This window comes from Macrosteles quadrilineatus, unplaced genomic scaffold (genome assembly GCF_028750875.1).
Source record: "Macrosteles quadrilineatus isolate MER2022 unplaced genomic scaffold, UCM_ALF_1.0 Scaffold_3__2_contigs__length_128488019, whole genome shotgun sequence".
Lineage (NCBI taxonomy): Eukaryota > Metazoa > Arthropoda > Insecta > Hemiptera > Cicadellidae > Macrosteles > Macrosteles quadrilineatus.
In genome coordinates, this window is record NW_026542596.1 from 115,849,933 (window position 1) to 115,871,957 (window position 22,025).

Sequence of the window (22,025 nt, forward strand, 5' to 3'; positions counted from 1 at the left end):
GGATTGAGTTCAGCTAGATGACTTGAGAAAGTCAGAGTACAGGAGCTAATATATACACAATACAAGATCACAAACATAACATCGATATATTTCATGCTAATATAGACTTCTTTAGTTAGAGACGGTTAAAGAGAATGGATCAGCTAAAGGCAATTTTTACGTGTTTCCTTACAGTATATATCATTTGTCTATGCAATTGAAAGGAAGTATTCAATACATCTAAGAAAATGATAGACCATTTAATTGATAGTCAGGTACTCCTTAAACAAGTCCATAGGATAGTATTGTAAGTAAAATCTGTAAATTTATTCAACAATAAAATTATTACAATACATTTTTAACATTTCTCAATCAGATTGTTCAATTCTGAGAAGAATTCACTGGAGCTGCGACTAAAGCATTTTTTAATATAATATACTAGGTTATCAGTATCATCTTGGACTTCTTCGATCAAGCCCTGTGCCCTTGTCAGAATTTCATCAAATTCTGGTCCACTGTTTTGGACTTGTGTTACAGTACAGTTTAAGATTGTTAAAATTCCACCTTCATGTCGACAACCGAGTATATTCTCAATTAAATCGAAGAATGTGGTACCGATAAACCTGACGTAGAAGTAGAGATCAATCAAGACTTCTTCATAGTTAGCAATCTCTCTAGTTGCATTAACACAAGCCTTGTAATCGCCATACTTCAACAAGGCCAAAGATACTATTTCTAAATGGGTTTCTGTACCACATGATTGAAACTTGTCCAAAGTACTCTTAGCTGTGCCGTAAAACTCCTTTAGACTGCCAAGTGATTTATGAGAAGAGGAGGGTATGAGGTCTTGTGTTTGAGAATCTCCTGGAAATGCACTGACCTGTGGAAATATTTCAAATTACTTTTTATTCCAAATAAAATGTATTTATTTATACTTTACCTTGTTCACACGAGGCCAGTACAGCAGACAGATTACTTGCTTCTAATTCATTTCGAGTTACCTGAGGAACAAACCAGACAGTAACCTGCCTGCTCTACTAGCCTTGTGTAAACGAGACTTTAAAGAATTATCTGTGCATTGTTATGTTTAACAAATATTGGAATTACAAATGCTACAACTGTTTTGAAATTTCGCGCAGTACTATAAAAACAAGTAATTATATTTGAGATAAGGTAATATGATGAAGAAGTAAATTTTGATTAAGTTTACAAATAGGAAAAAATCCTTTAAAATTCACAATGAGCAGAATAATTCGAAACCGGATAAATTACACGATGTATATTTGTTATAATAATTGTGTAACCTCAAAATGTAAATAATTAAAAATAAGAAATACACAAAGTATGTGACTATTATGCAAATTAGTTTCATAGATTGAGGGTCAAATGAAATGTTTGTGTTTGAGTACATATCAATCTTATTTTATATTTATTTTAACTCAAGTTGTGACTCAAGAAGGGTTAGGCCGGGCCACACTCATCTTATCTCGCTGAATTTTTTCCACGGGCGTTACCCGTGGGTTTGTTAGATATATTACGGTATATGGGGCAGGCCACACTAGAGTAAAAACGTCCGTGAACGCGTTTGTCAGTCTCGCTGGTTTTACCAGCGGCACACGGACACGGACGATTTTTATTGCAAGCGTGGCATGCTCTATCAGTCTCACTGGTTTGCCCGAAAAACCTATCTCGTAAGACGAGTGTGGCCCCGGTCAAACGCACGTGAAAACGGAAAAAACAGTCTCACTGGTTAAAAATTACAAGTGTGGCCCCGGCCTTAGTCAGTAACAAAGCTACAAAGATCATCTCACTCCATTCTATACTCATCCTTACTCATATTATTTTGTTAAAATATGCACCTAGGTGGCGTCCCCATCTCAATTGATAATGATAATGATTAAAATCAATAAGCTGAACAGTAAAAAACTCCCTTGTCCAGCTGCAGAAATATAAGAAGTATCAAATTACTTTACAACTAAATTTTATTTTTAACAACAAGATCAAAACAATTATTATTACGAACTGAATTTTGAATGCTACAGTCTCTTAAATGTAAAATGTTAAATAAATGCTACGCCACAAAATAATGAGGGGTTTGTCCAAGATTTGCTTACAAAAATTGAATTATAACAATGAAATAGCTTCTAATTTGTATGCCTAATATAAATTCCAACACTATTCAATATGGTTATTACATTTATACTGTACATTAATGATTTTATAATAGGTGTAAAGTATAAAGATATCCGAGTAATTTTGGAAGAAATACTTTTTAAATCCGTCTAATACCGCCTACATGTAAAGTTATTTGAGAGCACTATTTGAGAAGTTATGAAAAAACATACTCAAGATATCTAAGGCATTTGTAGAAAAATTAAAGATGGGGAAAGCAGGAATCCAAGTACCTATGACACTTTCTTTACTTACCCAAAAAATATCTAGGTATTTATACAATACCCAATTTACCTGTAGCCTACCTTTTAACACATTAACAACTAATCCAGCACTTAAACTTTAAAATTGTGCAGGTATTTAATTTAAAAGAACCTAATTCATTGATTGAACTTACCTTGAGAATAAAAATGAAGAGGAAAACTGATATGATTTTGTACAAAACCATTTTGTATAAACTTATTTGAACACTTTTCACAGACTCAATCTGAATTATGAAAATTGTGATTACCTAAATTGTTTATATGATAAATAATCTTTATCTCGAATTACAGAATAATCTCTATGATTGACAAATATTCTTAGATAAGTTGAAGAGGGATAGCCCTGATTTTGTAATAATTTCAGGTATTTCTAATTGTGCACCAGTAAGGAGTGATGCTTAACAAGTGGAAGGGATTGTCCATAAGGAAATGTTCAATTTAATTTAGTTAATAGTACTTATAACTTGATGCTGACATAGTAACTAATCAACAATCTTCAGATAGTTAAAAGTTTATACCGTATAGAGTGTATAAGGGGAAATAACGCTTTTCTGAGAAAACTGCCTCAAACATAACAGCTTCAAAAAGATGATTGATTTAATTCGTTAAAGATTGTTTCAATTGTAAAGCTTACCAATGCTGATAATAAAACTTCACTAAACCGTCATTCAGTAAGATCCAACCATTATGAATTTTAATTAATCTGTCTAGCACATTTTAAAACATTGAATACCTATGTTAAGACTGTGCCACTTTAAACTAGGCAATCTTGTTGCATTTACTGTACACTTTTTGTTTTTTTAGGTTTTTTTTTTAATTCAGAACATCCAATTCAAGCTTATATCCTAAATTGGTGTTCAATTTAGCCTAATGTTAAGAATATTTAGCCAATTTTCCCTGGAATACGGCTGCCTTACCCCAAAACTAAACTTAAACTTATTTAGTACTAGTAGTATATTAATATTATCCAGAACCCAGAAAACTTAGATCCCAATAAGTCCAAATAAATTAGGGTTTACTGTAAAATAAAAATAATTTTAACGATCACCAACTTGAAAGACGGTTAATGAGCCATGAAAACCATTACATTTGCATGGGTAACAATGTTGGAAAATTAAACATAAATTAACACGTTAGGTTTAGGAATGATCTATGTGATTTTTTAGTGTTAAACGAGCAAAAAGGTTTAAAAAATTAAAATTCCAAGATTCCATTTATTAATATTACACACAAATAAATACATAAACAACAAACCATTAACTAGATTCACTGCCATCGCTATCAGAGTAAGCGCCCACTAGGGACAGAATCGCTTGGGGTTTCTTGGTTTCCCCATTGGCTGAAGAGGCGGGGATATTTGAAGTTGTTGGGACAGTAGCTGAAGTGGTTGATGGACTGCCTGTAGCTGCATCAGGTTTCTTCAGACGTACCAGACCACTCAACGGCTTCTTCCCCATCACTCCCACACTCTTGGTCCAAGACGAGTTTGTTTGGGTCTGCAAAACCACATGAATATCAAGTGATTTTGGATGTAGTAAAACAATTCATCTCTACGAATGAAAATGAATGAAATGAAATGAAAAGGCGCTTTATTTTCAAAATTCTCAATACTTAAACAAGTTCATCCCAAGCAGGGAACGTGCCTACTCGCTACAGCAATAACCTCTCGGTCGTCTGCCGAGTTGGCACCTCTAAAACTAAATCTATTATATAAACAATAAATTAATTACTTTAAAATGAAATTGAACACCTCCCTTAACTGACAGTTTTAGTTTTTTTTATATTTTTAATTAAAAAGTGTTTTAAGATAATATTCAGCTAGCATGCACAAGGTAAATAGAGTCCATGCGCTACATGCATACAAGAGATTCATTAAAAGGTTACAGAATAACTTTTAAATTTATTCCTAATACAGACTTTCTCAAAGTAGTGAGATTAACAGAATTATAACTCTTTAAAACACCTGGCAAAAGATCATTGGCGATGTGCAAAATACTAGCCTCCATGACTGAAATCTCTAAGCACTAGACATGTTATGATTTTGCTAAGGCACATGTGTTCAGCCTATAAATATATTGCACACTACGGGTAAAAACTGTACCCATTTTTGAAACAAAAAATAGATCAATTTCAATCAACCAATAAAGTATAGTTTTGTAAAAAAATCTGATTCCTAAACCACTTTTAAACCGTGCCAAACTGAAAGGCAACTTGTTTAAACTATAGCATTTCTTAAGTTCCCCATCAGCTATCATAGTGCAAAGAACTATAAGGATTCTAACCGAGGCTCATTGGACTCAAAGAACTGAGTAAAAACTACCTAAAGCGGGTAAGGTTCACAAACTCGAAATTTCATCAACTCCTATGGTAACATATTTAAATAAACAGAGAAGTTCACGAACTGTCACAAAGTCCAATAGCATAAATTTCAAATAATCGTTTCACGAACTCCAATGGTAATAAGCAGAGCGTTTCCCAAGCTCCAAATTTCAACAACTCAAAAAGTACAGTCCCAACCAGAAGTTTCCACCGTCGGATTGCAGGCAGTTCTTGCATTGTTAAATTTAATTAATATTATTGGAGTTTGTGAAACGATGGTTATTTTAAAATTTATGCTTTTAGATCTGGGGAAATTTGGAGTTCATAAATCTCTCTTTTATTTAAATATTTTCATATTGAAGCTGGTAGAATTTGGAGTTTGTGAAACGCTTCCGCCACTGCTGACCCACATAAATCATGTCTACTTTAGTATCCGGAGCAGAGGAATACCAAAACTGCTGACTAACTTCAGAGTGTATATTTTGACTATAGTTAGAACTAGACAATTCATCCCTATGTTAACAGTTTGAATCAAAATGGATGTGAAGTGAGAAAACCCAGACTGGGCTGGTGTCAAAAACTGATTTAAGTATATGTACTTGTATCATATTTTTATAGTCAACTACAGTAGACTCCTTCTTATCTGGACTCCATGGGACCGAGGCCAGTCCATATAACGGTTTTTCCGGTTAAACAGGTGTCCCCAAAAACTCATTAAAACGGACCATTTAAATTTAATGCATGCAAACCAAATATTTTACTTAAATTAAGGAGAGCATTGTGTTTAGGCACGTGATCGCTGGTCTCAAATCTTTCCCACGAGAACAGTCGTTTCAGTAATGCCCACAGTATTGTCGATCTAGTCCGGTTAAACTGATGTGGAAACAATTGTCCGGTTAAAGAGATGACATTTACGCAGAGTGTAGTCCGGTTAAACCGATGTCCGGTTAAAAGGTGTCCGGATAAGAAGGAGTCTAGAGTCTACTGTATTTTAGTAAACAAAATAAGGTAGAAAATATAATACAAGACACTAGCACACTCTGTGGCGGGCATAAACTGTAACTTTTTTTTAAATTGGCGAGAGCTGGCTTATGGGATGTCTACTTCGGTATCCAAAAGACAATGGTATAGCTATAATCACTTGTATTAATCTAGGATTTAGGGGTAATTTTTTACCAGTAGGCCTACAAATTTTTATATTGCATACCGGATATCTAAGGTAAAATGTAAATGTTAACGTACCCAAAAATTTTCTGTTCTGTAAAAAACCGCATGAATTGGTCAAAGGATACGATGTAACAGTGCTTGATTTCTATAGAATATCAAAGCTATTACAGTGTATGTTTCTTTCACTGCAGTTGAATGTTGAATTGTATGTGGTTATCTGTAAGACCTCTTGTGTAACACCTCTTGCCCTTCAAGTGTTCTGATATATTTATAAAGATAATAAAAGAGTGTAAACAATGACAATGACAAAATTGTATGTTAGCCTATTCCAAATGCCAATCACACTCAATCAAAAACGTAAACATGAGCATTTAAAAAACAACAGTAGCGTGTTGATTCAATTCAAAAACACTTCATGAATAAGCACTTCAATGAAATGCATTAATGGTAGAATAAAGTGGTTTGTAACTAATGTATTTTGTATTCTTATATACAACAAAGAAAAATCTTACTCGAATCCTAAAATTACAGAAAAAGGCATTAAGAACAATGATGGGATTAAATTATGATGAGTGTTAAAATTCATTTGAAAAATGTTAAAATATTAACTGTCTTTGCCCAATACATTTTTGAATTGCTCTCATTGCAAGAGAATTTGAGCCTGGCTCCCATTGTCAACTTGTACTAGTAACTAGATTGTTTTTTGTGTTACCTGAGTTTTGGGTGCAGGTTTTTCCACAGCCAGTTTTTTTGTCGCAGGAGTAGATCTCTCCTCATCTGCCGCATCTACTATCTCCTCCTCGACTACTCGTTTATTTCCACTGCTGAACACTGATCTGAAATATTCACTCATTACATTTAAAATATTTGGAGCATTTTAAGGCTTGAAATCATTATTGGATTGGCAAATAATGAATAATAATAGATTAGTATTCGGTTAATCTAATCTAATTATTTTGTTGTGCTGTACCAAGAATTATAGTTTTTTTTAGAAAGATACAGTAAAGTTTAGGAACATAAGAAGATTAAATAACCAACTAATGAACTTTAAAATTCATTTCAAGCAGTTGGTTGGACACAAAAAAAGTCCAAAGCCCAATTGATTCATTTAAAATTTCTCTGCAATGGGGACATCTTGAGAAGAAATAGAGATCTGCGTTTGTTGAAAACCTTTATGTTTTTATGAACTTATTGTGAGCTATAAAATAAACTGAAATACAACGCCTGATAAAGGAAATATAGATAGGATTTACGTATAAACTCTCTGGTTATTGAATCTTTACTGTAGTTTACTTACTTAATAAACTCTTCATCCTGTTCTTCTTGCAATTTTAAAATTTTCTCTCTAGCTTCTTTAGTGTTATAATTGCTGAGCATGGAGTCATAATCTATGTTTCGTTGTCTTCTGTTGAGGTCTTTCAGGTCCTCCAAGGATTCAAGCAGTTCCAGTTCTTGTTTTGACTGCTGGGTTCTATTTTCCAAAAGCTGAAAATGTTGAAAACATCGCTATTATTTGCTTTACAACTGCAACATAATTTTTGTGTAACCATAAGTGTTTATCTGAAATATAAATCTATGTCTGTGATTAAGTCGATCCTGTCATTTGACTCCAGTTTAAAAGTATTGTCTGGCCAAAGAGGTTTATGCCTTGTACAGCTAAACTCAGGTCCGTCCGAAGGGGGGGGGGCAACGGTTGCCCCCCGGTATAGGTATTGCCCCCGGTAATATAAAGGTAAAATTAAATGTAAATGTAATATAGTATGAAGTAGGGTTGGTACTACTATAAAGGAAGTTCACGTGCAACCAATTGTCAGACGCTGTCATACTTTTTGGGACTTAAATGTCGGAACTCGGGAGTAAGGCGGAGGCGGTAGGAATATAGGGAGTGACAGTGACAGTTATTACAGTGATTTGTTTCCCTGGTGCATCAAGCGTTGCAGAGTGATGTGGTAAACATAGGACGTGCAGTGATGATGCTTGGCAAAAGTCAGCCCTTGGCGGGAACATTTATGTCAAAGAGTTGCAGCAGTTCAGGGCAATCAATTAGTCCATTCACGATCTTATGAAGGAATATAAGGTGAAGAGCAATTCTGCGTGAGGCATGAGGCATAATTTCAGTGGTGTTGACATCGGTGTACCTAAGACCACTCCTCACCCTCAACAAGCGCAGAAGGCGTTTTTGGACTTGCTCAAGGGAATCGCAGTGGCCTAACTGGTGGGGGGACCAAATTGTAGATCCATATTCGAGTATGGGCCGGACTAAAGTATAATAATAAAGACTCTTAACTGTTGCAGAGGAGAAGGCATTTTGAGGTGTCCGAGCAATGAGTCTCAGTGTACAATTTGCAGAGGCCCAGGCATTAGTGATGTGAACATTTAGCTCCAAGCTAGGAGATAGGTGGATTCCTATTCATTAACCAAATTGACTCCCTCCAAGATTGTGCCATTAAGGGTATAGTCAAAGAAAGGCTTGTTTTTGTTCCTCCCGCCCGAAGGTTAGGACTAGGCACTTATTTACCGTGAGCTGCATGCAATTCATATGGCACCAGCGTTCAATCTGTTCAATATCTTCTTGGAGCTCAACGTGTAGGTTTACAGATGCAACTTCTCTAAATATTTTTATGTCATCAAGAAAAAGAAGAAAGTTGGACTTGAGGGACGCACCAATGTCGTTGATGAATAGACCAAACAGGAAAGAGCCAAGGAGGGACCCTCGAGGCACACATGATGTAACATTCAATGAAGTCTGGGAAGAGGAGCCAGTGAATTTGACTTATAGGTTGTGGCCATTTAAATATGACTCATAATGTAATTATCCTTCAAGTATGCTGTGTTTATTTAAGAAGGTATGCTGTGTGAGTATTGGTGGCAATGCAAAAAACTAACATACAACTACTATTGGGGGGAAGGGGGCGCCATGAACATGTTTGCCCTGGGCACCACCAACCCTGAGGGCAGCCCTGGTAAATGACTTAGAACACCAGTTAAGTTTAGGTTAGGATCATTATAACGGCAGACAGATCAATAACTACGGTTTCTTCAACTCAAATAACAAAAACTATTAAAATAATAATTATATTACTCAGTAATCCACTCTGTTCTACTTTACAGATAAGAAATACCATTAAGATGAAAATAAACTTTTAGTTTTAGAAGATAGGATGCTCAGAAAAATGTATAACCCAAGTTAAGGTGGAAAAGCCAGGTGTTTAAAAACATTATTACAATGGGGATCCAACCTGAATCAGTAGGGTACCAGTATGGAAAAAGACTGGCATTATCGGTGTGCCAAAACCTGTTTAAGATTTTAATGGCCAATAAGGGCAAAGCTAGGAAGGACAGGGGTCTGGGTCTAATTTTGAACCAACCACCAACCACAGCTTAGATTCTCTAGCATATATTGTTCTCACCTTCATTGGATTATTAGCTTCCTCTTCTTTTCTCTCGTCTTCTTCCCTTTGAGCTTGTTCTTCGGCCAGTTTGAGAGCCATGAAATTACGAGTTGCCCCTGCCTCTATTTCGTAGTCTGTGTTTTTTGGATCTGTTTTGAAGGATATTTCTTGAAGACATCGTGTACACTGAAACCACAGTATCTGCTTAGAGGGATAATTCAAAGCGTAAAATTTTATTTGTACTTAGATACGATAATTTCTTAATGGAAGAAATATTGCAAGATGAACTCAAGCTATGTAGGTTATGTAAGAAATTGATTGTGTTCAAAATTTAAAATATGTTGAGTGTTCTGAAAATGTTAAAGATTAATGGATGACATTTCAAAATGATTTAATACTTCTAACGCTACTTTTTCTGAAACTTTCAGATATAACAAAGTTGTCAAAGAAACGTCTAATCAACAGTGTTGGGGAAGCTTACTTACTTGATACTTGATACTTGTGTGCTGCGTCGTTGACCGACAATGTCGGATAGACTGCGTTATTATATACATTTAAAAATAAACACTACTATTTACATACATATAAACAATACAACTTAAACAGGCTGTGGCGGTAAATAAAACGTGTTCCCCATTTGTAATGAAGGCTTTTATGTGACTTTTAGGGGTTCTTTACTCAGCTCCTCCAGTGAGTACAGTGGCCTATCCACCAAGCTATTTCTGATGGCAGCTTTGAAGGAGGTGATTTCCATATCCCGCACCTTATCCGGCAAGGTATTAAAAAGCCGTATGGCATAGCGGGGATAGCTCTTGAGGGTGCGGGTGAGACGACAACGCGGCATGTCAAGGTGTAGTGCTTGCCGGGTGTCATAGCGGTGGTGAACTTCTCTTCGGTCAAACAGATGGACATTCTCTTTCAGGAGTATTAGGATGTTCAATACATATTGACTGAAGACTGTAAGAATGCCCAGGTCTTTAAAAGGGGCCTACAATGTTCGTTGTAGTCGGCTGACATTATGATTCTTACAGCTTTTTTCTGGAGCAATAATATGTCCTGTGCTGCTGGTGAATGGCCCCAAAGTACCAAGCCGTACATAAGATGGCTATGAAACAGAGCATGGTACACAGTTATCAAGAATTGCTTCGGGATGATGTTCCGAAGTTTCCTTAGGAGGCAAATAACCCTAGATAGCCGTGCGCATACCCTATCAATATGTGAGCTCCAGCTTAGTTTGGGATCCAACCAGAAACCTAGAAGTTCCTCATCTCTTTCGGTTAGTGGCTTCAGTGTGCAGAGCAAGGACTGAGTCTTAGCTGCATTTAATTTCAGGCGGTTTGCTGTAAACCAGTTCTTGGCCAGCTCCAAAAGATGGTCAGCTTCAATATGCAGTTGCTCAATGTCGCTTCCTCTAGATATCAGAGTGGTGTCGTCAGCGAATAGGAGGGTGGAGACATTTAGCCTCAAATCGTTCACCGCTACACTAAAAAGGAGAGGGCCGAGCACCGAGCCCTGTGGCACTCCATGTGAGATACTCCTAACGCAGGAGAAGGCCCCATTTATCACAACTACTTGCCTGCGATTTGCCAAATAACAGGACAGGGACTTCAGCACAGTTCCGCCCACACCATACTTTGCTAGTTTGCCTATCAGTAGCTTATGGGACACCACATCAAACGCCTTGCTCAGATCGCAAAGTCTGAGGAGGATTGACTCATTATGTTCAAAGGCGTCAGTAATTGTCTCAACAAGACTCAACAGTGCGGTGGGGGTCAACATACAGGGGTCGTTGGTTCCAGTCTGATTTCATTTCTCGGAGTTTCACTCACAGCCTTCTTCATTTCATTTATCTTTTTTTGACCCATGTAGTCTGGAGTGGGACATTGTCATTGGTTGCCGCCAATGGGGCGTCACCTTCGTCTTCAAAAGTCTCATTCGACATGTCTTTGTTTGCAGTCTCATTTAATTCTAGGTTACAAGACAATTTATTTGATTCTAAAACTTTGTTTATGGCAACCTTAGTTTTAACGCTATGGTTAATTAAGATATTTAATTAAGATATTTATATAGATATAGATGGTTTAAGATATTTAATTAAGCTACTTTTAAAATGTAGCTAGCTACAACTACTGCTACATTTCCAAAAAAGTAGCTTAGCTACAGCTACAGCAACTCCATGTCCACGCAATGTTGTAATAGGTAATGAAACGATTGTGACCAGCTGTATGAAGCCAAGAAAGTAGGCTTAATTTTCTTTAAAATCTCAGTTTGAAAAAGGTTGTTTCACGTAAGGTTGTGATAAAAATCACTATCTCAATCAATGTTAATGTAGCGAGAAAAGTAGCTAAAATTCCGCTACAACTACTTCAAAAATGTAGCTAGCTACAGCTAAAGCTACAAAATCTTAAAAGTAGCGTCGCTACTTGTAGCGCGCTACTTCCCAACACTGCTAATCAAGATGTTATTCTCTTAAAAGTTTTACAACAGCATAAGATAAGCAGGATCTAATTAGACCTAACGTTATATTCCAGTAATACCTCCCAACCAAAAATTAAACAATTAAGTCTTAATCAACAGAAGAATTTAAATTTATACGTGTACTTCACTCCCTGATAGGCCTACTCTTCTGAAATAGAGAAATTAAGCTTGATAAAAATGGTAAGACATGCAACCAACACATTAACTTGTAACTTCTAAAACTGTATCAAAAAATTACTTTGATGTAAAACCTGTAGATTCTGATCCCAAAGTAATCTTCTCCTTCAACATCTTCTTTACGAGCATTGAACTTTTTCCCCTTGTATATATATTCTCCACATGTTTTACATCTGAAACAATAGTAAGTATAGTACTAGTAAAATATTTTTTCATTAAATTTAACAATTTTTTTTAGGCTATTTGAAAAATCTTGTAAGCCTGATATTATGTCAAATTCTATGTTTTATATAAGTACTAAATACCCCTGCCGCAGCAAACCTGCAGATTAAGCGAATTTCCATTTGTCTGAATTTATAAACAATTAAATCTATTTAAATAACATTTAGGTTAAACAAGTACCTAAGTTTGCTGCTTCAAGGAGGAAGGATGTGTGTTTTTAAGTAAAATATTAATAGCTTAGTATAAAAGAAATAAATTTGCCAAGTTTGATCAAAATATATCCATAAACAAGCAAACTACAACATTTTACAATAGTCTCCATAATAATAACATAGGAATTTTGAAATTTAAAATTTTTTTGAATTGTCTCTGTAACCAATGACCTCACAAAAAATTTCAATAAACTAAATTATTTGTCTTTTTAAGCTTTTTAAAATTGTTTAGAGAGGAATTGGGAAATTTTGTACATTGGTCAAAAATAGGGAAAAACCAATTTTGACCCCATATAACCCCCGTAAAACCCCGTTCCCATCGTCCGGTCTTGCTGTTTCATGAACTCATTCAAGTTTATCCCAAATTAATTAAACCAAATTGTATCCAAATCTAACAAAAATCACTCAAGTTATTGTGTTCACGGACATATATATATATATATATATAAATTTTAGCGAATAGTGTTTTCGGCCCCTGGGGACATCATAATGAAAAAGTAAATCGGGCCCGGGCTCAAGTCTTACTAAGAAACCTACCGCAATAGCTACTTCCCTATAGGGAAATTAGCTAAAACAAAAGGATTGGGTTAAATCTAAATCAATGTGGGAATTATAAAACCAACATAAAAACATATGTTGTGTATTAAAACATGGGTAACCCCACCTTACTTAATATTCCACAATTTGATGAAGAATTAGGTTTTGCCTGAAAAAAAAACTAAATTTTACTTATCAAAACAAAACCCAAGATACAGCGAGAAATCTTACAAGACTTAGAGTATCAAAATTAGTCTAGGCTTCCATATAAAGGGAATGGGGTGGTTATTTTTAAAGGATGTCATAAGATCAATAAGAATTTGGCTGGACGTTGTGCCTGACCAAAGCTGAGTTCAAACAGTACTTGATGGTAAGAGACGTTATTCCCTTAGAAGTCTTCATGGGAGGTCCAGGGACGGGAAACAGTGCAGTGTATTTAAGAAAAATAATAAAAATCATAGCTAATCAAGTCTGAAGAAAAAGTTAAGAGGTCTATTAAGAGGTCACAGCTATAGAAGAAGAGGGCTCTGTGAGGCGGAGTGACATTATTGCAATAGACAAGGGGAGAGATTAGATCTCATTATTGACCCAACAATTCGTCTCAAGACAATCAAAAGTCAGCCAAAGGAAGTTCATAAAAAAAAGTGAAGATATATACAAAAACTATCCCCTATGATTTGGAAAAATATATAGTATCAAAATTTGAAGTTTATGGATTACTGGTTTAAGAGGAACGATTCCTAAACAAGTCTGACAGCAATTATGGAAGAAATTCAATAATTTGGAAATTCAAGTGTTAAGTTATATCTAATATTTTTATGGTTATCAAAAAAATTTGTACCGTATGTCATATTATTCTTTGTTCTACACAACAGACTACAATGTGTAGTAAGATGTCAATTTTTAAAACCCATTTGAATTTATAAAAAAAAAAAAATTTATGAATAAAAAAACTTGTTTAAAACAAAACGTTTTTAAACGCACTAAAAAGTAGAAAATAATTTATAAATAAGTGGAGAGTATAAATACTTGTAATATTTAAAACGAAAAACGCGGGGTGCATGCAATAGATAATTTACAATTACCTTCACCTATTGAACTAATGTATTATCAATTGCATGCACCCCACGTTTTTCGTTTTAAATTAATTACAAGTATTTATAGGCCTACTCTCCACATATTTATAAATTATTTTGTACTTTTTAGTGCGTTTAAAAACGTTTTGTTTAAGTTTTTTTTAAACAACAATTGACATTATTAACGAACACCTTTATATCTGCAATCAGATTGTTTATCTTTATTTAGAAATGTTTGATTGTATATATAATCTCTTGGGAGCGTACCTCTTAACCTCTGCTCTTCGAACTGTCAAATTTAAGTATTTACAGCTGATTTAAGGTAACACAGTACTCAAATATAAAAAATTTTTTCAATTTTAGCGAATTTCCCATATAGGGAATAAGCTATTACCGTAGTACTCATGGTAAGACCTGGACACGGGACCGATTTTTTTTTTTCGTTTTGAGGTCCCTAGTTCACTATTTGTTTTGCTTTTGATATTCACCCACGGCCTTTCAATTTTGTTAGGGATGTGGGGCGGCCACTCGCACTGTCACTATGGGGAGCATGCTTCCAATAGTTGTTCGTCTGGGGGCGGTGCGAGGGGTCGGCTCAGGGGTTTACGGGGGGTTTTATGGGGTAAAAATAGGTTTTTCCCATTTTTGACCCAAAAACATAAAATTTAGCAATTTCTTTCCAAACCATTTTGTAGAGCCTAAAAAAAACAAATAATTTAGTATATTGAAGCGTTATTATGCGCCTAATGGTTACGGAGAAAATTCCTAAAAATTGTAAATTTAAAATTCCCATGTTATTCTTATGGAGAATAAGTAAACTGTTGTAGTTTGCTTGTTTGTGAACATATTTTGATCAAATTTGGAAAATGTTTTTATTTCTTACTAACTATTCACATTTAAAAAAAAAAAAAAAAAAACAGTTTTACCCTCCCTGATGCAGCAAACCTAAGTACTTGTTAAACTAATTCTATTTAAATCAAGAATAAATGTTAAATTTTTAAGTAGACATTTCAGTGTAAATCCAATCAGTCAAATGGAAATTCGCTTAGTCTGCAGGTTTGCTGCGGCGGGGGTATTTTTTTATTATTTAGTTTTGTAGAACAGACTTTTCTGAACACGTAGATAATAAAAATTAAGGAAGAAAAAATTTTTTTTTTAATTTTCAGCTACTTTTATAAACTATTGCAGCCTAATTGAGCATGTTAAAGGTCCTACTACTAATCAAGATGCAGAGGGTACGCCGTCAAATATTAATTTTTTTTATTATTTAGTTTTGTAGAACACACTTTCCTGAACACGTACATATAAAATATTATGGAAGAAAAAATTATTTTAAGCTAGGCCTATACAGTGACTTTTATACACTCTTACATTAGCATGCCCAAGGGCCCTACTACTACCCGTGACAGGGGGTACTTTTGTCGTTTTCAGAAAGTCAAGTGGTTTTTAGTCAGGTACACTTTTCTTCCTCAATTATAATCCAACTAGATGAACCCGCGCGAGTTCGCACGAATAATAAATTAGGATATTATAGCAACGTTGTTAGAAGTTGCGTCGTTGAATCGACGTTGGTCTTGAGCTCGATCGTTGACTATATGCATTCTAAGTTCTTTTTGCTGTTCAGTAGGAGTAAGGAGTATATTGCAGGACGGAACTCATCATGCTGAAAACTTGCGCGTATGGATTAATATCAACCAAATGTTGTGTCAAAATGTGCAGGAGTTCATAGTGCTGCAAGAGCCATTAGCTTTGTTTAGCATTCTTTCTTGAACATCGGTTTTGACGCCGTATATATACATTTGGGCATATGTAGGATGCTCCCCTTCGGACGGTTGAAAGGTGCCAATTGAGTGATAAATTGTGTCGTACACCTTATACATAAAAGGCCCTCCACCGTTATTTTCTTCAATTTTAGCTCGACCATTGCGATTCCAGAGTTGTACGATCTAATGTCCTCTTTCTGGTTTCTGCTCAAATGATTTGCTCCATTAAGTAAGCTCTGGATATAATAGCTTTCTCGGTATGGTGGTAGATTCACTTTTACTTTATGGCAGCAGGATGAAAATCCTTCGCCTCGTCCTCTTTGTTCTTCTTTAAAATGTAGCGCACCACATTTCTGACATTTTAATGCTATCTCGCCAAGTGAATGCTGCTGAATTCTTGTATTTGTCAGTGCAATTTTGTAAATACACGTTGCCACTAACTGTTCCAGCTCCTCGTCTGGGCTCCTTACGTTTTGCATTGCTTGCCGTATATTGATTCGCCGTGTCCGACCGGTAATGTTTCCTTGTCGTCGGGTCCTTGGCATGTTTAAACGGAAATAAAATGTAAAACTTTTCTCCCGTCGTGTCCTATAGGTAACGTTTCTTTGTCGGGGTTCTAATTATTTTAAAACACATTCAAACTGTTTACATTTTAAAACCAAAACAGCTGGGATTTAATTTGTTTTTAACTAATGTATTGACATCTGTTTCAGAATATCAACACTCAAATAAATCACAATGTTATCCTTATGGAAGGGACTTTGAGGGCAGCCCACGCCTTTAAAAATATATATTTCGAAAATCTAAAGCCAGTTTGCACATCTACACACCTAGACGAACATTTAGGGACAGCATTTAGGGACGAACAGCTGGGATTTTTAAACTTTTATAATGACATCTGTTTCAGAATATAATAACATTAAAATCAATCACAATGTTATCCTTATGGAAGGAACTTTAAGGGCAGCCCACGCCCTTAAAAAGATATATTTTAAAAATCTAAAGCCAGTTTGCACATCTTCACACTTAGACAAACATTTTGGTATATAATATGTGGGGTTAAATCTTAAAACAAAAAAGCCTTATTGTTCACAAAGTTTCATGTCGCGTATTAAATATATAGATTTCAATAAAAATTTGTGTGTGTGTTCCTTATATGATAAGGAACAACAATACGAACCAATTTCCATGACAACCAAAAACCTTTGAAATAAAAAAATATTTTATGTTAAAAAATTACAAAATATTTTATAAAATTTATAAAAATTATACCAACAATTTAATTTTGCTAAAAACTTTTTTTGTTTCATATTATTGTTGGTAATAATGTATTAAACATAGTACAAAAATTTCAAGTTGATAGGTTAATATTTGTTAAAGTTATGTGTACCTATAAACTACAATTTTAACATGGGCGGGATAGGGAGTACTGTGTCACCTTAAATTAATTGATATGTAGTATTTACATTCTTTCAAAATTTTAACAAGGAAAATTAGGAAGCCGATGGGGCGTAGCCCAAAAGAAATATGAAAATTGAATGACAAAATTAAATTAATGAAATGAAATTAAATGCTTTATTTCCGTGAACATGACAAATGTATGGAAAAAGTAAAAAAAAACTAAAACTAAGTAAGAGTACTAAAAAATTGCAAAAATTACATGAAATGTTTGTTCCTGCAACACTCCATGCATAGAAAATGAAATAAATAAATGATATAATATTGCATTGTCTTCCATTTGTGAGCTATATTTCAAGTTTCAAGTCTCTAGCTCATCGGGAAGTTAGTATAAAATTGATTGCAAAATTTGTACTGTACAAGAAAGCGAGCTAATAAAAACGTTTTAAAATGAATACAATTATAAAAGCAGCAATAAGAACTTACCTCATATTAAATGGAGCCATAAGACGAACAGTGTACTGTCTGTTTTTAGGCAATTTCATACGAGGAATCTTTGAAGGATCAAAATCTGGAGGATAATATTTCTGGAAAGAGAAAAAATTAGTAATTAAGCACCAATACCACAATACCCTACTTCATATTTTGCTAAGATTTTTGCAAAGTTTCAATTTCGTATTAACCACTTTTTAGAGAAAAAAAAATAAGTGAAAAAAAATGGCGGCTGTGTGAGTAACTAACGACTTCCTGACAATTTAAATATGATATTTAGGCCTAGATATGTTTTTTTACTCAGGAACGATGCCCTAAAATATTGGTAGAGAGTTCTGGGACACCCTGTATAATTCAGTGTAGGTAATATTATTGATTATTTGTCAATAATAAACCTTCTATAAGTTATCCGTAGCTATGATGGAGCCAAATGTAAATTTTTTGCCTCAATTAATTACCAAAACTATGTGTGTTAGCCCAGTGGTTAGCATCACAGAATTCAGTGCAGGAGGGACGGGTTCAATTTCCGGCACATCCACAACCAGGGTTGCCACCTTAGATCAGGAAAAAATCGGAACATTGCCTCTTTCCCTACCGGATTAACATGGGCTTAAATACGGGCATAAGGAACCGAAATCGGGACGGGTGGCAACTCTGTCTACAACACATAACATAATAGTTTTGAACCGCTTTTCCTAGGTGCTTTCTCCTGTGTAGGCCTAACTTGTCTAGTAAAAATGCAGTCTGCTATCGGCACCAAAAAAAAAAAAAAAAAAAAAAATACTTTGGGAAATATTACAGCCAGGAAAGAACCAAATTAATTTTTTAATGTGAAGATGAGAACTTCATAAGAACTTCTAACCCCACCATCTAAGTTAGATTCATATCTTGCTAAATACATGTGGCGGGAGTATGTAAAAGCAGAGAATCATGACCGTTTTGATAAACTACTATCAGACATATCGGAACTTAATGTAGGCCTATGCCCACTTGTCTTACATCTGTATTAGTTTTGCCTTTTAGTTTTGCCTTTTACAATATAAAGTTTTGATTTGTTAGGCCTGATGTAGGCTACGGTTATTTTTTTTAAACAATTAAAACAGGCCTAACTTGACATTAAAAAAGAAACTTTCACAATTTGTACCGATCACCGAAAATAATTTCTAAGGCCTAACTTATTAGTACCAGTACTTAGGCCTATCAGTCCATGGAAAAATAAAATATCAATCCATCAGAAAAAATCATTCGATGGGTAACTTACAGTTTCTTTAACTGGACAACCCTAATATCAATTGAAAATATCGATATTTTAAACTAGCCTTAGGTAGGCTAAATCAATTATTAAATGAAATTATTATAACCTAACCTAACCAAACAAACTTGCTGATAAATAAAAATCAATATAGAGATTTACTAAGTAATCTAATCGATATTTTTAATCGATATGAGAGTAGCCCAGTTAACCCTAGCGCTGGCAAACGCCGGATATACGGCGCGAACGGCCGCGGCCGAAACGGCGACGCCGGATATACGGCGCCAATGCCGGTGTTCGGTAGGCCTATATATAATTTTTTTTTTTTTTAGTTTTGTTAACTTTTTTGGGCTACTTTTGTAATAAATAAGAATACAAACCAGAGTACCCTGGAATTATATATTATACTAGCTGTAACCCGCGGGCTTTGCCCCGTTTAACTTCTTAATTTTCAAGATGATCTCGTTTGCATGGCTCAATCACGTCCTGGTTGAAGTTCGTTCGCTACGCTCACTCACCTTTAGGTTGGAGCTCGTTCGCTGCGCTCACTTTCCTTCAGGTTATCTCGTTCGCTACGCTCACTTACCTTCAGGTTAGCTCGTTCGCTACGCTCACTCGCCTCCAGGTTGAAGTTCGTACGCTACGCTCACTCACCTTTTGGTTGTAAATTAGCTGTTGTCATAAATGTAAAAGAAATAATAGTGCAAGTGCTGCACCCTGTTGGTAATCCTTGTAACTTTAATGCTATTGAACATCACAAAACAGAACCAACTTGTTTAATTGAAACAGCTGTTAAGATTCAATAATTTCATTTCTCATAAGGTTAACATGGGATGGGAAACTCCAGAGCCACTGGGGCGGAGCCCGAAAGGATTTTTGAAATAAGAATATGCCTATATGTTAATCGGGAATGTGAGCTATCATCATGCCAAATTTCAGCCCAATCCGACCAGTATTTTTCGCGTTTACTTTTCCCATACATACAGCAACCACCTCTTTTTTATAATAGTATAGATAGGCCTAAGGTGTACGGATTTGTACATGACCTGGGTTGGGTGGTTATTTGGTACTAGCGCGGGAGTACGATCGACATAGTAATAGGGCTACCAAACAAAATACACAAAATAAGCTATATAAACTATATATTTTTGGAATCAGCAAAAAATTTACCACAACTTTACAATTTACCTTATGATGCTAAACGATGGAATATAAAAACATTTTATAAAAAAAGTAATAGGCTAGGGCCTAATGCCCACAATTTGGAAAAACAAAAATTTTTTTTGTGGCAACCATGTAAATCACCTATGTTCTTTGTCTTATTCCGAACAAAATGATATAAAACAATCCATAGTTATGTTGCTATTTCTAATTTTTATGATGGTTTAAAAATGATATGATATACACAGAGGATACGCGTCCGGTAACCAGACGTGGATTAGGCGTCCGGTAACCAGACGTGGATTAGGCGTCCGGTAACCAGACGTGGATTAGGCGTCCGGTAACCAGACGTGGATTAGGCGTCCGGTAGGGGGTCCCGGAACGCCATTACCACAATGATACGATGTTCAGCCATCAGTGTTCGTGGTGTAGTGGATAGAGTGCTCGACTGATATGCGAGAGGTCCCCGGTTCAAAACCCATCAGTAACTTTAACTTTTTGTCACAGATTTTGCTTTGAATGTAATTTCTTCTTAACTGTACATCTTTTGTTAGAATTTTTGGCATTTATAATTTTATGTTATGAAGAGAATTGAACCTTCATTTGATTTTTTTCACTATCAGCAAGTTTGGTTGGTTAGGTTAGGTTATGACAGTAACTGCCGGACGCCTAATCCACGTCCGGTTACCGGACGCGTATCCTCTGCGTATTATATAATCAATAACTTCCCTATGCCAGTACAGTGTTACACTACTGCTAGCTCTAGGGTTAAGTAACTGTACCCCCTGGTTTAAAAAGTAAAGCAGGCTACTACACTGTGAAAACAAGCTTCCAAGTTTAAAAATCTACTAGCCTAGCTCACCTCTTACAGTATGCCTATGAACTTGAAAAAGGTTGATTTTAAAAATCCTTGATATAACTTAGCCTATTAGGATCATGGGATTTGTACTTACATTTAAGACTTTTCTTTCAGACATTTTGGTGTTTTCTTGGTAAACTTGTTACAAATTAGGGCCTATAGGCCTACTTATAATGCAAACAAATTACAAGCCTTTCGTTAAAATTAAAACTAATTGGTGTTAGGCCTATCACTTATCTGAGCAAAATGCTCAGAACTGATACCTAACGATCTAAGTTAACAGAACCGTAAAAACCTAAGACTACCTAACTACTACTAAACTAAGTAAAACAAACGTATAATCACAAAACAATCAGGAATAACAACAGGCAGAACAGAAACTGGAAAATAACATTTTATAGGTTAAGGTTAGACAGAACAGTTAGTTTAGTTGACACTGTGACTGTTTTTGTTCTGTTTTCATTTCATCTTAGGCAGGCACAGGTCACAAGAATTAGTCTGATATTAAATCATCAAGTTTTGAGGTTTTGAGCCAGCGCCAGCGTGTTTTTTTTTATGGTAGGCAGGCACAGGTCACAAGCATTAGTCTGATATTAAATCATCAAGTTTTGAGCCAGCGCCAGCGTGTTTTTACTTTCTCCCCCTATACCATAGTATATGGAGAAAGTATTGTTTTCGTCAAAATTTTCGAGTTTGAGTTTTGAGTGGATATATTCGTTTTGGGTCCCCCTGGAACCAAAAAAGTGGTTTTCGAAGTGATGTCTGTGTGTGTGTGTGTGTGTGTCTGTGTGTCAGAATCAGAATCAGAATTTTTTATTGCCATAATAATACATAAATGTACAGGGCAAAAGTCACTAAAACTAAAACAAATAAAATCAGACCCATTAAAATAAGATACAAACTTCAAAAGGTACAAACTATTTACAATTTAAAAACGAAGAAACACTGTAAAATTCCTTATCAACTAGATATTCCCTCAGACCACGCTTAAATTTTTTTAAATCATGTTCGCCCTTGATTGAGTTAGGAAGAGAATTAAAAAGACGGATACACATGGAGAATGATTGGTTTTTATGGAAAGTGGTACGAGATAGTGGAATATGTAG

At 35.2% G+C, this 22,025-nt stretch overlaps 1 protein-coding gene across 1 annotated transcript; it reads right to left on the reverse strand.

Moving 5' to 3' along the window:
• Positions 1–72: 72 nt before the first annotated feature.
• Positions 73–21,352, reverse strand: LOC128990429 (splicing factor YJU2-like). Its single transcript, XM_054412790.1, has 8 exons — positions 21,014–21,352; positions 17,642–17,742; positions 12,009–12,120; positions 9,311–9,478; positions 7,198–7,385; positions 6,613–6,736; positions 3,669–3,910; positions 73–859 (listed from the first exon to the last, which is right to left on the reverse strand). The coding sequence occupies exons 1-7, from the start codon at positions 21,035–21,037 to the stop codon at positions 3,671–3,673; spliced, it is 957 nt and encodes a 318-aa protein (XP_054268765.1). The 5' UTR covers positions 21,038–21,352; the 3' UTR covers positions 73–859; positions 3,669–3,670.
• Positions 21,353–22,025: the final 673 nt, after the last annotated feature.

Excerpts from the sequence above, each read along its gene's own strand:
- LOC128990429 (XM_054412790.1), bottom strand. The coding sequence starts at position 21,037 with ATGTCTGAAAGAAAAGTCTTAAAT. Across the intron at positions 12,121-17,641 it reads ATGGCTCCATTTAATATGAG|ATGTAAAACATGTGGAGAAT; the intron begins GTAAGTTCTTAT and ends CTATTGTTTCAG. Across the intron at positions 7,386-9,310 it reads AAGCTAATAATCCAATGAAG|CTTTTGGAAAATAGAACCCA; the intron begins GTGAGAACAATA and ends CAACATTTTCAG.